Source organism: Neomonachus schauinslandi, chromosome 6 (assembly GCF_002201575.2).
Source record: "Neomonachus schauinslandi chromosome 6, ASM220157v2, whole genome shotgun sequence".
Lineage (NCBI taxonomy): Eukaryota > Metazoa > Chordata > Mammalia > Carnivora > Phocidae > Neomonachus > Neomonachus schauinslandi.
Window position 1 is genome coordinate 121,284,900 of NC_058408.1, and position 17,772 is coordinate 121,302,671.

The 17,772-nt window shown below is 37.2% G+C and overlaps 2 protein-coding genes across 2 annotated transcripts in view; one reads left to right on the plus strand and one right to left on the minus strand.

The window, feature by feature from the left end:
* The window catches only part of LOC110589264 (protein FRA10AC1), a 42,171-nt gene extending 24,719 nt beyond the window's left edge, over positions 1-17,452 (minus strand). The window contains exons 1-7 of the mRNA XM_021699779.2: positions 17,382-17,452; positions 15,187-15,263; positions 13,570-13,665; positions 13,401-13,446; positions 9,559-9,635; positions 8,022-8,105; positions 7,346-7,430 (exon numbers count right to left, since the gene is read on the minus strand). Of these exons, the coding sequence (XP_021555454.1) occupies positions 7,346-7,430; positions 8,022-8,105; positions 9,559-9,635; positions 13,401-13,446; positions 13,570-13,665; positions 15,187-15,263 (465 nt within the window). The 5' untranslated portion in view covers positions 17,382-17,452. The remainder of the gene's footprint in view (positions 1-7,345; positions 7,431-8,021; positions 8,106-9,558; positions 9,636-13,400; positions 13,447-13,569; positions 13,666-15,186; positions 15,264-17,381) is intronic.
* On the plus strand, positions 10,388-10,699 carry LOC110589262 (ATP synthase subunit g, mitochondrial-like). Its single transcript, XM_044916553.1, has one exon. The coding sequence runs from the start codon at positions 10,388-10,390 to the stop codon at positions 10,697-10,699; it is 312 nt and encodes a 103-aa protein (XP_044772488.1).
* Positions 17,453-17,772: the final 320 nt, after the last annotated feature.

Below are 17,772 nucleotides of genomic sequence, written 5' to 3' on the forward strand. Positions count from 1 at the left end.
CACTACACTGCAGGGCACTACAGGACCTCTTCTTCATAAAGCCAGTACCCTCAAGAACAGGAGACAAAGCTGACTTTCCTAACACACAAACAAGCACAGAGACTTAGACAAAATGAGAAGACAAAGGAATTTGTCCTAAATGAAAGAACAGGACAAGGTCATGGCTAGAGATCTAAGCAAAACAGATATAAGTAACATGCCTGATGGAGAATTTAAAGCAATGATCATAAGGAAAGTCACTGGACTTGAGAAAAGAGTGGAAGGCATCAGTGAAACCATTAACACAGAGATAAGGAATAACATAGCAGAGATAAAGGGCTCAATAAATGAAACGAGAAATATTCTCCACAGAATAAACAACAGGCAAGAAGAAGCAGAGGAACGAATTAATGACCTAGAGGACAGAGTAGTGGAAGGTAATCAAGATGAACAAAAGAGAGAAAAAAAATTATGCAAAGTGATAATAGACTTAGGGAACTCAGTGACTCCATCAAATGTAGTAACATTTGTATTATAGTAGAGTCCTAGAAGAAGAGAAAAGGGAGCAGAGAATTTATTAGAAGAAATAATACTTCCCTAATCTGAAAACTTCCCTAATCTGGGAAAAGAAACAGTTACCCACATCCAGGAGGCAAAGAGAACCCCCAACAAAATCAACAAAAGCAAACCCACACCGAGACATATTATAATTAAAATGACAGACTGATAAAGAAAAAATATTAAAAGCAGCAAGACAAGACAGTTACACACAAAGGAAACCCCATAAGGCTATCAGCAGATTTTTCAGCAGAAACTTTCCAAGCCAGAAAGGAATAGCATGATCTATTCAAAGTATTGAATAGGAAAAACCTGCAGCCAAAAATACTCTATCCAGCAAGGCTACCATTCAGAATAGAAGGAGAGATAAAGAGTTTCCCAGGCAAACAAAAACTAAAGGAGTTCATGACCACTCAATCAGCCCTGCAAGGAATATTAAAGGGGACTCTTTGAGGGACGCCTGGTGGCTCAGTCAGTTGAGCGTCTGCCTTCGGCTCAGGTCATGATCCTGGGGTTCTGGGATAGAGTCCCAAATCGGACTCCTTGCTCAGCAGGGAGCCTGCTTCTCCCTCTGCCTGCCATTCCCCTGCTTGTGCACTCTCTCTCTCTCTCTGATAAATAAATAAATAAAATCTGGGGAAAAAAAAAGAGTTTAAAAAAATAAAATAAAATAAAGAGGACTTGAGGCGCCTGGGTGGCTCAGTTGTTAAGCGTCTGCCTTCGGCTCAGGTCATGATCCCAGGGTCCTGGGATCGAGCCCTGCATTGGGCTCCCTGCTCAGTGGGAAGCCTGCTTCTCCCTCTCCCACTCCCCCTGCTTGTGTTCCCTCTCTCACTGTCTCTCTCTCTCTCTCTGTCAAATAAATAAAATCTTTTAAAAAATAAATAAATAAATAAAGGGGGACTCCTTGAGAGGAAATGAAAAACCAAAAATGAGAGTATGAAGGTAGGAAACACAAAAGCAGTAAAAATGACTATTTCTGTCAAACACCAGTCAAGCAACTCACAAAATAGCCACAGCAGATGACAAAAAGAAATAAAAGGCATCCAAATCGGTAAGGAAGAAGTAAAATTTTCACTATTTGCAATGACATGATACTATATATAGAAAATCTGAAAGACTTTACCAAAAAATGACTAACTGATCAACAAATTCAATCAAGTCCCAGGATATAAAATCAAAGTACAGAATCTGTTGCATTTCTATACACCAATAATGAAGCAAGAGAAAGAGATATTACAAAAGCAATCCCATTTACAATTGCACCAAAATAATATGATACCTAAGAATAAACCTAACCAAAGAGGTGAAAGACCTGTACTCTGAAAACTAAAACACTGATGAAATAAAGTGAAGAAACACAAGGAAATGGAAAGACATTCCATGCTCATGGACTGGAAGAACAAATATTGTTAAAATGTCTATACTACCCAAAGAAATCTACACATTTAATGCAATCCCTATCAAAATACCAACAGCATTTATCATAGAACTAGAACAAACAATCCTAAAATTTGTGTGGAACTGCAAAAGACCCTGAATAGCCAAAGCAATCTTTTTTTCTTTTTTTTAAAGATTTTATTTATTTATTTGACAGAGAGAGACACAGCAAGAGAGGGAACACAAGCAGGAGGAGTGGGAGAGGGAGAAGCAGGCTTCCTGTGGAGCAAGAAGCCTGATGTGGGGCTCGATCCCAGGACCCTGGGATCATGACCTGAGCCGAAGGCAGCCGCTTTACCAACTGAGCCACCCAGGCGCCCCTAGCCAAAGCAATCTTGAAAAAGAAAAGCTGGAGGCATCACAATTCCACACTTCCAAGTACATTACAAAGCTGTAGTAATCAAAACAGTACAGTACTGGCACAAAAACAGACACATAGATCAACGGAACAGAACAGAAAACCAGAAATGAACCCACAATTATATGGTAAATTAATCTTTGAAAAAGCAGATAAGAATACCTAATGGGAAAAAGACAGTCTTTTCAACAAATGGTGTTGGGAAAACTGGCCTGCAACAAGCCAAAGAATGAAACCGCGCCACTTTCCTATATCATACACAGAAATACATTCAAAATGGATTAAAGACCTGAAACCATACAAATCCTAGAAAAAAGCAGGCAATAATTTCTCCAACATTGGCCATAGCAACTTTTTTCTAGATAGGTCCTTTGAGGCAAGGGAAACAAAAGCAAAAATAAACTATTGGGACTACATCAAAATAAAAAGCTTTTGCACAGTAAAGGAAACAATCAACAAAACTAAAAGGCAATCTATAGAACAAGAGAAGATATGTGCCAAAGACATGTCTGATAAAGGGTTAGTATCCGAAATATATAAAGAACTTACACAACTCAACACCCAAAAAACAAATAATCCAATTAAAACATGGGCAGAAGACACGAACAAACATTTCTCTAAAGAAGACATACAGATGGGCAACAGACACATGAAAAGATGCTCATCATCATTTATTATGAAGGAAATGCAAATAAAACTACAGGGAGATATCATATCACACCTGTCAGAATGGCTAAAAACAACACAAGTTTTAGTGAGGATGTGGAGAAAGGGGAACCCTCACGCACCATTGGTGGGAATGCAAACTGGTATGGCCACTCTGGAAAACAGTATGGAGGTTCCTCAAAAAGTTAAAAATAGAACTACTCTACAATCTAGCAATGGCACTATTTGGGTATTTACCCAAAGAAACAAAAACACTAATTCAAAGGGATACATGCCCCCCTTGGTTTACAGCAGCATTATTTACAATAGTCAAGATATGAGAGCAACCCAAGTATCCATCAACTGATGAATGGATAAAGATGTAATACACACACACACACACACACATACAATGGAGTATTATTTAGCCATAAAAAATTAAGTCTTGCCATTTGCAACAACATGGATGGAGCTACAGTATAATGCTAAGTGAAGTAAGTCAGTCAAAGAAAGACAAATACTGTATGATTTCACTCACATGTGGAATTTAAGAAACAAAACAAATGAGCAAAGGGAAAAAAGAGAAAGACAAACTAAAAAACAGACTCTTTAGAGAACTGATGGTTACCAGCAGGGAGGTGAGGTGGGGTATGGTTAAATAGGTGATGCGGATTTTGAGTGTACTTGTAATGAGCACCGGGTGATTAAAATAAAAAGTTAAAAAAAAAAAAAGAAGCAAACCTAATTCTCATTGTGATGGCTTTTTTTCTCCTTATAGGATTCCAGGTATTTAAAAATACATTTGAACAATTACCAACTTTTCTGTTAAGGAATAATCTTCTTTACTTTTATTTATTTTTTTATTGAAGATTTTTATTTATTTATTCGAGAGATTGAGACAGAGAGAGCAACAGAGAGCACAAGCCCAGGAGGAGAGGGAGAAGCAGGCTCCCTGCTGAGCAGGGAGCCCAATGCAGGGCTCGATCCCAGGACCCTGGGATCATGACGTGAGCTGAAGGCAGATGCTTAACCGACTGAGCCACCCAGGTGCCCCTCTTCTTTACTTTTAAACTACCTAATAAAAGATACAAGGGCACAATACCTAAATTAATAAAAAATATGTATCTTGTTTTATGATACTGACAGAAAAAAAAAGAGGTTATGGTCCAGTAAAGAGGCAATATACTATAGTGCAAAAGAGCTGGATTGTCTGGGTTTACATCTTAGCTCCACCACTTAACAGCTCTATAATACTGGACAAGGTATTTAATGTTCTTGTGCCTCAGTTTCCTCATATGTAATGTAAAGATAATACAATACCTACTTCTTTGGACTAAGAGGTTCAAATGGGATAATACACATAATAGAATAGTACCTGAGAATAGAATAGTACTTAGAATAGTACCCGGTACATAGTATCCCAGGGATTAGCAAACTATGGCCTGCTGCCTATTTTATAAAGTTTTCTTGGAACACAACCACAATCATTCATTCATGTATGGCTCTTTCCCCACTGGCAAAGTGATGAACATGAAAGAGAAAGGGGACCCTCTGGAGCCCTAAAGTGGAAAGTTGTTAAACTTCCCTCCAGATTCCTAAACGTAACTTTGTTTTTTGGCCAAAAATAATTTTTCTCCACTGCCTTTTTAAGATCTTTCATATTCATATGCTAATTTTCTGTAGGTTTAGTAAATGATTTCATTTTCTATTCAGTTTATTATAATAGTTAAAAGCTCAGCTCTAGAATCATGCAGAACCAATGTAAGCTCTACCATTCATTAACTAGCTCTGCGCCCTTGGAAAGTCTCTTAATAACTTCTCAGTCTACTTCCTTTTTATGTATAAAAACCCCAATCTTAAAGGTTGTTGTATTAAGACAGATAATTCAGATGAAATGTTCAATGCCTAGTTAATGGTCTATTTTTATTTTATCGTCTATTATTTGAATTAGGCAATTTTGTAGTTTAAATGCAACTGGGGGCTCAAATATTTGAAAATATTATGATTAAAATCCAATAAAAATAAAACCCCCTCCAGTCTAGGAAAAAAAAATAAAACATCCAAAATAACTCTGTTTAGTTCTATTTTTAAGCCTACACTTGTAAGTATTGCTTGCCATCCAACATATATGTTGGGATATCCACTGAAGCACAGACAAATGTGTACAGCAATAGTTTCCCAACTTCTTCCTCCATTCATTAACCTATTCAACAAATAAGTATTAAGCAACTACTTACTGGGCTTGGCACTCTTGGCACATCACATATAAGATGATTGTGAAAATAGTGTCTATTGTTAAGAAGGTTATAATCTTATAGGGGATAAGAAATATAACAAACAAATACAGTATGTCCTACTAGTTAAAGGTTGTATAGAGGTTTTGCCTCAGTGAGTTTTTATATTCTTTCCTGACATACATTTTCCTGCTGATAGGCCAGATTAGATACTGGAGTTACTCAGGATTTGGTGCTAAGCCTCCTTCTCTTACTTTACCTTCTAGCACAGAGATCACACATTCAAGCAATAAGACAAACAGATCCTAACTTCCTGAAAACACAAAGTTCCATCACCATCTACTCGGACTTCTATGTAGAAGAAAAATAAACTTCTAGCTCATTTAAGTCAGTATTATTTAGGAGTGCTTCAGTTCTTGCAGCTGATTCTAATCCTAACTGATGCAACAATTCAACCAAATTCTCAATGATGAAAGGGAAGAAGTAATAAGGAAGGGGATAGGTATGTGGGACAAAGGCTGGCATTCACTAAAAATGCCCCAAGTAATAGGCAGTGAGCAAGGAGCTGATTAATAAAAAGTGAATAAAACACTGTCTTTGTATAAATAAAACTATGAGAAAATGCATCCTAGCAAGGAAATCAAAGGCACCATTCTTAACTCAAACATGGTATGCCAAAAAAGTCATCTTTTCCCTTAGAAACGATACCCTTCATATGTATGGGGTAAAGGGTATATGGGAAATCTCTGTACCCTCTCCTCAATTTTGCTGTGAACTTAAAACTACCCCTAAAAAACAAAAAACAAACAAACAAAAAAAGCATCTGCCTCATTCCACATTTCCTATTTCTGATTTCTTACTTGGATTTACCCTCGTATCTAATTACTCATCATGTTCTAATAAGAAAATATAATTTGTTTCAAGATTATCCTCTTTAATATATTTTGTTTTTTGCAGTAATATATTATGTTTTTTGAATGGAGAATACAAATATTTAATTGTTTTATGTACACTTCCTCCCCTCAACTAGATTATAGTTTTGTTTTTTTCTGAAGGGCAGTCATGTTTTAATTCACAGCACCCCGCCCAGTCCTTAATACTGAAAAGCAATCAACAAATGAGCCAGCATTGAAAAAGCTGCTTTATTATGTGCTCCTAGAAAGATCTGTATTTCATACTCAACTTGCAGTGTAGTAACTTCAAGTAACTCCTTGTGGTGCTTTTTGGATTTGATGTGATCAATAACTAGTACAGAGAGGAGAGCTAGCTCCTAAGAAACCGAGGAAGTCTTTGGGATACATGATGTGCATGCGTTTGTAAATAGGGTTGTAAAACTAGACACTCTTATCTATAAGAATATTGTAAAGCAACCCACATATTAAAGGCACTACGGAAAAAAATATTAAACCAATCATGGTTCTGAGATTTAACTAATTAAATGAAAAAGAAATTCTTATAATAAATAAATCTAAGACAACTTTTTAAATAGACTGTCTTAATACAAATGTACACTAACCAAAACATACAGATTTATGCAACATTCCCTCCCCAATTTCAAACTGAGATTATCTGTTCAAGGTCACCTTCTCTAGCTGCAAATGTGAAATTTGAGATAGAAATAAAAATCACTTTAGTATCAACTAAAGTAAGATGTAACGCAGGAACGGAAATCTGCCATTAGTAAATAGCACTGATAAGAGTTAATTCTACTAGAATAGACAATGGTATAAAAGAAGATGTGCATCTGCCTCTTTACAGATGGTAATTTATTTGAAAAAAAAGCCTATCATTTTCAAACACCATCTATGAAACAAGACATCATTCTGCAGTGTCAAATCATTCATTATAGTCAGTAGGGGCTCTAGGCCAGAGTCAGGAGGAAACAGGATCCAGTAGCCACTTGTGTTTAATTTTAGACTATTCATGCCTCAGTTCACAAAGCACCCCTGACTAAGGGGCCCTTTGTAAATTTCATAGCTGCAGAGGTTAAATGGTCCAAATGATATTTCATAGATGCAGGACAACCTAGCTCATTTAGTACCTTTAAAAGAATAATGTGGGGTGTCACAGTATAACAAAAAGTAATACTGTACTTAAATAAGAACCTTCTATAAATATTTGGAAGGCATACCTTATTTTCTTTGTATCTACTGAGATCTGCTATGCAGTATTCCTTGAATAATTTATCATAGTATTTCTTTGCAAGTTTCTTCTCCCTAGATCCATAAAAAAACATAAATTTTTTACATTTAGAAATTCAACCACAGTTTGCTACTTGGAAGCAATGTCAAATAAATAACATATATGATATAAATATTAATGTTTTAAAAGAGGTCTATTACTTACATGTGCATAGAATACCTGAATATTAACTACTAATAGTGGCTTTCTCAGGGAGGGAAACTGGAAGATTGACAGTCAGAGGACAGGAGTCTTACTCCTCATTTTTCACCTTTTGCATGGTTTGCATTCTTAAAACCACTCTCAGGTATTACTTTTCCCCAAAATATTTTAAAAGTTTTTTAAAAAGCCTATAACAGGACAACAAACAATACAGTAAAAATGTAATACATTTTCTTTTCAAGACAAAGTCAAGCAACGAGAAGTCCGTTAGAATTGCTAAGAATTACCGAAAGAACCAAACCAGACACAAATACTCTGAGGCATGTTTTTATGTCCTCCATTCAGAGCTCCTCCATGCCGGGGCTGAATGCCCCGGACAGCTGACAGGGTAAGAAAACATGGAGAGAGCAGGAGAGACAGGACTAAAGCTGTTTATGCATTACGTCTCAGATGGCGAAAATTACCAATTCATGTCCATTTCATCCTCCTCATTCCATAGGAATCTATGATTTTCTCGTATAACATCCATGTCTGTCTTGTCATTTTCCCTGGAAAATAAAACTATTTCAATTACATATGAACACAAAATTAGTCAAATTTACGAGGTTAGTTCTGTGAGATCTTTTTAACATTTGAGAAAAAATACATGAAAATAAAGATAGTTTTATGTGTGAATATATACATATGTACATATACTTATAAAAACAATTTCCATATTGGGGCACCTGGGTGGCTCAGCTGGTTAAGCGTTTGCCTTCTGCTCAGGTCATGATCCCAGGGTTCTGGGATCCAGCCTGCTTCTCCCTCTCCTCTCCACTCCTGCTCTCTCTCGCTCTCTATCTCTCAAATAAATAAATAAATCTTTAAAAAAAAAAACACAACAATTTCCATATTTTCAAAAGACACTTATAAAGAGTGCTGCTACAGAAGCAAGTTAAATGGATAAGGCATCCATCCACCTTTCATACTGGCTTCAATTATACAGATGGTGCTAAATCACCAAAGCCAGGATGAGAAACCTGAATAAACACTAAATGGATAAGAAAAAATAATGAAAGTAAGTTTTAGAATCTAAAAAATGTCAGTAACCCCAACCCACTGAGATCACATTTAAAAACTGTATGAAGGGGCGCCTGGGTGGCTCAGTCATTAAGCGTCTGCCTTCGGCTCAGGTCATGATCCTAGGGTCTTGGGATCGAGCCCCTGCTCCGTGGGAAGCCTGCTTCTCCCTCTCCCACTCCCCCTGCTTGTGTTCCCTCTCTCTCGGTGTCTCTCTGTCAAAAAAAAAAATAAAATCTTTAAAAAAAACAAAATAAAAACAAACCTGTATGAAGAGTTTTCCATACCTCATTTTACTACGGCTTCCTAGAAAGACTAAGTAAGGGCAGAAGAGAATGGGGGGAAGGGATGGTATTTTAAGATGCTAACAGTTTGGGGGTAGAACAAGGGATTTGTTGGAGAATACAGGTTAAATTGAGAGGGGAGATAAATTTGGGGTAGATGAGATCATATAAAGTTTTAAGGCTCTACCAAACTCAGAAAATTATTAAGTCAGAGAAAAAAACCCACACATAACTAAGAGGCTCTGATAGAAGAGCCTCAAATATTAGGAAGGAGTTGGCTTTTTTCCTGTTTGCCCTACCTTTTAAAAAGCAATCCCAAACACTGAGGTCTAAAAAGTTAATTATTTCAAAGATCCTTGCCCAAAAATTAAAAAAAAAAAAAATTTACTGCATAATCAGGCACATGAATATTCCTCACATAACCTGTATCACCAAGCACAGATCTGGCTCAGCAGGCTACCTGAGGCCTGTTGCCAGAGAAATGGGGTTCATGAGGTACTTAGCAAGAAGTTATAGATAGCCTCTCCACTTGAGGATATTATAAGGAAACTGGAATGGAAAGCAGGAGAGAATGACAGAATCAGAAGACACAGTAGCTGTGGGTCTTTAAAGACATCCATAATTTCCTCCCATTCTATGTAAATTTCATGACACTTACCCCAATCGCCTAAAGTCTTCTTTTTTGCCACCATAGTATAAAATATAGTCATTTACAAACTTTGTGTGCCTTTGATACTGAAATGCAAAAAATTAAGGATTTGATTTGCTCAGTTGTTCTGTGTCTATGATATATGAGTAAGTAAAGAAAAACAGTATAAGTCTACTTAGTTTTTTAAATATGCAAAACCTACTCTACATGCTTACGAATTAAAAAAGTATCTAAAAGGGGGTGCCTCGGTGGCTCAACTGGTTGAACACCCATCTGACTCTTGGTTTCAGCTCAGGTCACCATCTCAGGGTCCTGGGATCGAGCCCCACGTGGGGCTCCATGCCCAGTAGTGAGTCTGCTTGTCTCCCTCTCTCTCTGCCCCTCCCCCCCCACTCACGTGCTCTTTCTCTGAAATAAATAAATCTTTAAAAAAATATATCTAAAAGGGTAAATATTAATTGTTGGGAGTCAATACTATAGAGCAGAGAGGCTTTCACTTTCTACTGAATACTGTTTCTGCTGTTTTGAACATTTTTCAAGCAAATACTACTGTTGTGATAAAATATAGCTCTACCTGGGGAAAAAGAGAGCTTCCTATTCTATTGCTGAAATACAAACAGCCTCACACCAATATTCATTTTAATCATAATATGAGAAATAAATTATAGTTTCTAAAATTAAAGATAAGGAGTATAATTTACCTTTTATTACTATAACATATAATTTAGTTATTCCAATAATGATAAAGCCTCTAAAATAGAATATACAACTTTTATAATATTAAATCCTAACGTTAGGCTTTCAAAAACCTGTAAATATGACCTTCCAGCATGGAACCATGGTCCAGTTTGTCTGTAATCTCACGGAGAAGGCCCTGGCACTGGTGAACACTGCTGTGACTTACTCAAAGTCTCGAATGGCCACATTTTGGCACTATGCCAAGGTTGAGCTGGTTCCTCCAACCCCTGCTGAGATCCCTACAGCTATTCAGAGCTTGAAAAAAATAGTCAAGAGTGCTCAAATTGGTAGCTTCAAACAGCTCACAGTTAAGGAAGCTCTGCTGAATGGTTTAGTGGCCACCGAGGTGTGGATGTGGTTTTATGTCGGTGAGATCATAGGCAAGCGTGGCATCACTGGCTATAATGTTTGAAGACCAATCTTTAACATCTGTTTATATGTGGCTTATTATTTGAGTGTTCTTGGACCATGTGTGATCAGACTGGTATTTGAATAAAAGAAGATAACGTATCAAAATCAATGTTTTCTCTATCCGATGCTACATGGATCACAGTTTCTCTTGATAATAAGATGGGTTGTCATCCTTTAATACATTAATAAAGCTCTAAGGGCATGTCTTTTGCTTAGCCTAAAATTGGAAAGGATATATGTGAATATACCAACCTGGCAAATACATTTATGAGGATAACATTCTAATTTGAAGGTTTGAAATACATGATAAATTTATTTGATTTCCAGAATAGTCAGGGGAAAGGTCTTAGGAAAACTAGGACTTGCTACAGTAGGAAAAATAGTAATACCACATGCCAAAGTGATATAGTTAAATCATGTCTGTAATATAAAGAATAAAATTTGGATGGTTTCTCTTTGCTAGAATCAGAGATAGACTTTGATAACACCTGCATTTACAAACGTTAGAGTACTTGGTAGTATTTTAAGTAAGTATCTTTATACCATCTTTAACACCAGGACAGAGCTACTAAGAGCCACCACCTCCTTTTTAAATATAATTTTGATGTGTGTTATATTATTAATCTATTCAGTTTATGATTTTTAGAGCCTATCTTTACAAAAATAAAATACCCTATGGATATTTAAATAGTTATAAATTTAGTATCCTCCATGGTTCTAAATAGTACATTATGTCCTGAAATAAAAAGAAATGCTTGCTATCAAAAAAAAAAAAACCAAACCTGTAAATATAAGAAATCAGATTTTACTTTCTTTTAATATTTAAGAATTTAGTCATGTTTATTTTTAATGCAATATAACAAGATATATGAGCATTTTACTTTTTGTTTTAAAAAGCTCAACAGTATTCTCTCCAGAGCTGAACATGCAAATAACATAACTGACCTCATCCATAATACTGTCTGACTACACCCTATTATATCAAAGGTAAATAATGACTTAATTCATCACAGTATGTTCTAACAGAATACTGAATCAGAATATGATACTTCCAAGACTGGCAACAAAGCAGCTAACCTTTCAGAAAAGAAAAAAGAGAAAAGATGGATATCCAGAGATTTGGGTTCTTTCTAGTTCTTGGTCTATCTCTAACTGGTCATATGACCATGGCAAGTCACTTCAATCTTTTAGGTTAACAAACTTCTTCTGTCAATGGTCAATATGCAGGCAATATGGTACCAGTCACAACAGCTCAGTTCTGTCATTTTAGCACAAAAGTAGGCACAGTTAGCACCTCAATGAGTAAGCACAGGTATGTGCCAATAAAGCTTTATTTACAAAAGCAGGTACTGAGTGGGACCTTGCTTCCAGGAAGATGGAGTAGACAAAGATGTACCTCTCCTTATTCTTCCCACTAAGAACAACTAAAAACCTTGGAACTTATATCTAAAACAAATATAAGAAGATTCTGAAAGGTGAAGAAGAAGTCCTAACAGCTAGGGAGCTCAAGACCCATGGTATGACACGGCGGTAAGCTCCTCAGGTTTTCTTTTTGACTCATAAACTCAGACTTGAAAATGAAGAAGCTGGCAAGCTGAAAATGCCAACAAGCACAGACAAGAAAAGTCCCAACAAAGTCTGCTCTCTCTAACTGAATAACCAAGATAGAGGGCAGCCTAACAAGACAGGTAATCTTTAGACAATACCTACTCTACTCCAGCCAAAAATTCTAGAAATAACTGTGGCCCCACCTCCACCCATGCCAGAAAAGGGGACCTACACTTTCACCCTCACCAGGCTGTAACTAGATACCCCAACACCCCCAAATAAGTGGTGTCATAGGAGGCACAATAGATGTTGAAATGCCAAAGGAACAAGGCAGATGAGATCCATGGGAAAGTTCAGCTATTGGGTTAGAAGATAAGAGGAATAAATTGGTGGTAAGAGAATTTCTATAACTTAAAGAAAAGGATTAGGAAATGATAACAAAGTGAAACAGATGTCAATAGGTAGGGGATGTATCTACTTGCCATTGTCTCCTTCTCTTAATCCTGACTGTAGTAATAAATACCCAGAAACACTTCAGGTCTTGCTTGGCTTCTCTTCCATTCTACAATATTCCCAACAGTAATATGGATGGCCAGTGGTAACAGTTAGTGTAACGAGCCACAATCTTACCAAAAAGTTGAGATGAGACGTGGCCATAATAGGGAAGTACAATATAGCTTGACGACAACCCCAAGTCATGCCTGAGAGATGAAGCCACAACAGGCCTGAGGATAGCCCACAGACACATTCTACTTCTAGATACAAGTTTTACAAAGACCTTAAACAGCCCAGAACCAGGTAGTAAGAGAGTAAGAGTTAAAATCAGACTAAAGATAAGAGCAGTATTAAAATGAGAAATGTTGAGAGCTTGGCAAAAACACGTTGGAAAAACATCTGCAAGTTCATGGACTTTGTAAACCTATTTATAGATCATTCGTAATATGTTTTATTATTTCTGTCTCTGAGTCTTTCTTATGTGTTAATAAAAGAGAATTGTACTCAAAAGTATAAATGACAAGACTGCACATCAATAAACAGTTACCTTTAAAAATATAATATGGGTCTACCGGACTTCACAAGATTTTATTAAAATAAAAAAGTAGATTTTAAATTATTCTATTAGTTAGAAAAATCTAGAAATATAAAAAGGATACAGCATCCATGGCTATGAGGTGAAACCTTCTATTTCTTGCTTCTTCCCTGTAAAGACAAATTTTAAGCAAATTCAACTGTCTTTATTCTAATTAATAGAATTAAATCCCCAAGTCCCTGAGCTTATAAAAACATCTTAAACCAAAAAAAGTAATTTACAGAGGTACATACCTATCCAGCAATTCTGCTGCAACTTGTTTATGGGCCACTTTTCCATGTTTTTCTTTCTGAAATGGCTTTTTGAGCAATAAATCATCTTCAACTGTCCTGGTTTGTGAAGAAGAAAAATTACTAAAGAGTTCATTTTTCTCAAAGGATGTTTCTTGTTTCTTCGTATTTTCATAACTGGAACATGTTTTTTAAAAATTCAAGTCTTGGGCGCCTGGGTGGCTCAGTCGGTTAAGCGACTGCCTTCGGCTCAGGTCGTGATCCTGGAGTCCCGGGATCGAGTCCCGCATCGGGCTCCCTGCTCGGCGGGGAGCCTGCTTCTCCCTCTGACCCTCCTCCCTCTCATGCTCTCATTCTCGCTCTCAAATAAATAAAATCTTTAAAAAAAAAAAAAAAAATTCAAGTCTTAAAAAAGACTCACTGATCTTTAATAAGACATTTTATGTCTCCTTAAATAGCTTAATTAATATCTGAACTTTATTTAATACTTATAAAATGGAGAAAATGAAACTAACAAATGAATGGGTTCTAGTGTCAGACCACCCAGGTTCTGAGATCCAAACTTGGGCTCTGTCATTCACTATCTTAACCTTAAGTAAGATTAACTTACTTAATCTCTCTGTTGCACACTTTTCCTGTTTGTAGAGCTATTGAAGCTTTTGGTAATCAATAATATAAAAAATAAGGGCTGACTATAAGTGATACAGACTATAGATGATCAGCCCTAGTTATGAAGATAGATATAACCCTAGAATAGAAACTATTCATCTAGATTTGCTCAAATTCTATTCTTATAAAGTAGTATTTTTGAATGAAAAATCTTGAAAATGTAAAGAACCAAACAATATAATTTATTATAATTATTTCTATTCTTTTGGTTATCCATGAAGACTAAGTACCCAACAAAAATGTTCAGTCCCATTTAGTATGCCTAATATATTGCTCTCTGTGTGAAATAATAAAGCAATTTTTATAAGTTTGGTTAATATGAATCAGTCAACCACTCCTAAGTTAACAGATAAAATCAGTTTCTAAGCACTAAGAGCTGAAAACAATGCCCCTTCACACAGCAACATCACCAAGATGTGACCTTCTTATAAGGCCCAGACTTTATTTGCTGACAGTTCTTGTCCCTTCCAATTCAATAAAAAATTCTATGAGCTCCTTCCTTTGAGCACTTAGTCTGCTCACTCACAAAACCATAAAACTGCACTGTATCACAATTTTACCCTCCATGTTAACCTCATTTTGAAGTCACGTACTTGCAAAGGGACCACCAACCAAGCCCCTTCTCTTAGCTATGATGTTCCCAAGTAAAGTCCTTAACAGCTGAATGAAAAATAGATGCATCAGAGAAATCCAAGAGTTTTAATTGATTTCTTTTGCCCCCGACTTCCCTTTCCATAAATCCCTTCACAGCATAAACATTATTTTATTTTTCACATAACTGTTCTCAAATTCTCGAGTCAATTCATTCTAGTTTAATAAACGAAAATTCATTCAATAGAGCATCATTGTCTTCATATGCAAACAAAATCCAAACACTTTCAATATTATTTATTTATACCTCATCGCAATCTAGAAAGGATCTGAAACACAAATGAATAAAAAATTACTTACCTTTTTTTCCTTTTGTTAGATTCTCCACCGTGTTCATCATCACTAAAATCAGAGTCATAGCCTCCATGACCATGCATCTGTAAAGGAATATAAGATTGGTTACTTAGAACCTAAGTTGCCCATAGTTCAGGAAACAGAATAGTTCAAAAATAAATTATCTTTCAGAGCCATAATAATTGTAAAGGATCATGGTGAGTATATCACTGTTCATGGCTATCCAGCCACCTAAAACTTTCATTCACTTTGAAATAACAGACTTACCCTTCAGAAAATGAATCAACACTTTCCACCTTAATTATTAGGATACTCTTTGACCTTCTCATTGAAAACAAGATCTAGAAGCTACTGTGTGACTGCACATAAGGTTCAGTGATGCTTCACTTTTGACTCAGATTACTAGAAGTTGCTGTGTATTTATCATCAACTTTGTTCCAGACATTATGGTAGGTCCTTAACAAACACCGCTTCTAATTCTGCAAGTTAGGAACTATTATCTCCATTTTACAGATGAAGAAATCAAGGACAAACAAAGTTAAGTAAATCAATTATAGAGCAGGGTGCCTGGGTGGCTCAGATGGTTAAGCGTCTGCCTTCAACTCAGGTCATGATCCCAGGGTCCTGGGATCAAGTCCCGCATCGGGCTCCCTGCTCAGTGCAGAGCCTGCTTCTCCCTCTCCCTCTGCCATTCCCTCTGCTTGTGCTCTTCTGTCTATCTCTCTGTCAAATAAATAAATAAAATCTTAAAAAAAAAAATCAATTATAGAGCAAATAGGCAGCTAAACTGAACTACTTGATTCTTAAGCTCATTGATTTCAACTACTCCAAATTGCCTCTGGAATATGCTAACATAATTATATTCCATTAGACTTACTGTATTTGTGAATAGTACACTATCAATTCATTAAAACTTTCCTATCTTTAACATATGTTGAGATTTCCTTTTTCTTTTTCTTTTTTTTAAAGATTTTATTTATTTGACAGAGAGACAGGGGAAGAGGGAACATAAGCAGGGGGAGTGGGAGACAGAGAAGCAGGCTTCCCGCTGAGCAGAGAGCCCGATGTGGGGCTTAATCCCAGGACCCTGGGATCATGATCTGAGCCAAAGGCAGACACTTAAACGACTGAGCCACCCAGGTGCCCTGAGATTTTCTTTTTCTTTTAAACCTTCTTTCTTCAAGGTAAACAATCTTGCTCTTTGACCTAGTTAACTTTATCTTGTTCCAATTCATTTTTTTTTAACTGAAATTCTTAGAAATACTGAAAGATCTCAGTTGTCACTCAGTTGTGTTGGAAGCCTCTGGTTACAGCATTATACTGAATTTGGGACACACATTAATGGGGAATCAGTGGATGATTTGACTTTTGAAGTCATACTCAATTCATATGGCTACAAGGAACTAGTCCCAGTCAAATGACATATCCAAATTTTTAAACTAGATTTACTATTACAAGTGCAGCAGGAAAAAGAAGAAATAACTCCCTAAACTTTATTGCACTGGACCTAAGACAAGGTACGTTTCTAGTCCTGGCTACCCTGAATAAATAAAGTCTGTGATCTTTTTCAAACTTAAGTGTGTGGGTGTACACCTCTCTTCCCTGTCCCACAGAATTCTAGAGAGGAAGGTCCTAGCCTAGGTTGGAGGTAAAGGTTAGAAGGCCACAGTTCCAACTCTATCCTCTCTTACATCTGTCATCACCTGCAGATCTCACACCCTTTATCATGTCAACTCCTTGCTCCAGCTATCTTATGACATCTGTTCAAGCCATACCAGCTTCTTACCCTTTATGTCCTCATTTTCTTTACATCCTGATGGGGGTCAACCACTGTGTGGAGCTTAGAGATATATTCTAGCATCAGCCTACCAGAGTGCAAATCCAGGCTCTGAAATTTCCATCTGTCCTTCGTTGTGCACGTTCCTTAACCTCTCTCTGAGTCTCAGTTTCCCCTTCTATAAAATCAGGCTATAAAAGTACCGGTCTCATAGGACTGGACGTTAAATGAGTTACAGCATATAAAGAGTTTTAGACGGAGTCCAGTATGGTAAAATCCTGTAAATGTTGACTATTATTAACGTCATCTTGTTCCCACAAACCGCGACACCACCTCCTATCCTTGCTCCCCCTCGCCCTTTCTCTCTGGCGTCTTCATCCATCCCATACCCATCTCAAAAGAAAAATAAAAAGCTCTCACTCACTTCGAGCTACGAATCAACTGACAAGGGCCGAGAGAAATTCGAGAAGAGAGACGCCGGGTGTCTTTAGAACCTACCAAACAACAACAACAACAAAAAGGTAATCAACTAGTAGCATATGAGGAACAAGTTTGGAAGTCGTTCTCCCCAACCCCAAATACACTCAAGGCCCTTATGACACACCCCTTTCCTCCTCCCTGCTCTGCCAAGTACGCCCGCAGAGTCCTTTTCCTTTTTCCCGGCGGCTGCAGCGACGACCCACGGCCTGAGCGAGCCGCTGCAGGGCTCGTCCCGTTCGCGCCGGCCGCTCAGCCTAGTCACAGCGACTACCGCCGCCGCCCGCTCCCGCCTCTTCCTACGGGTCCCGACTGGGCGCCGCTTCCGGTCCGGCGCA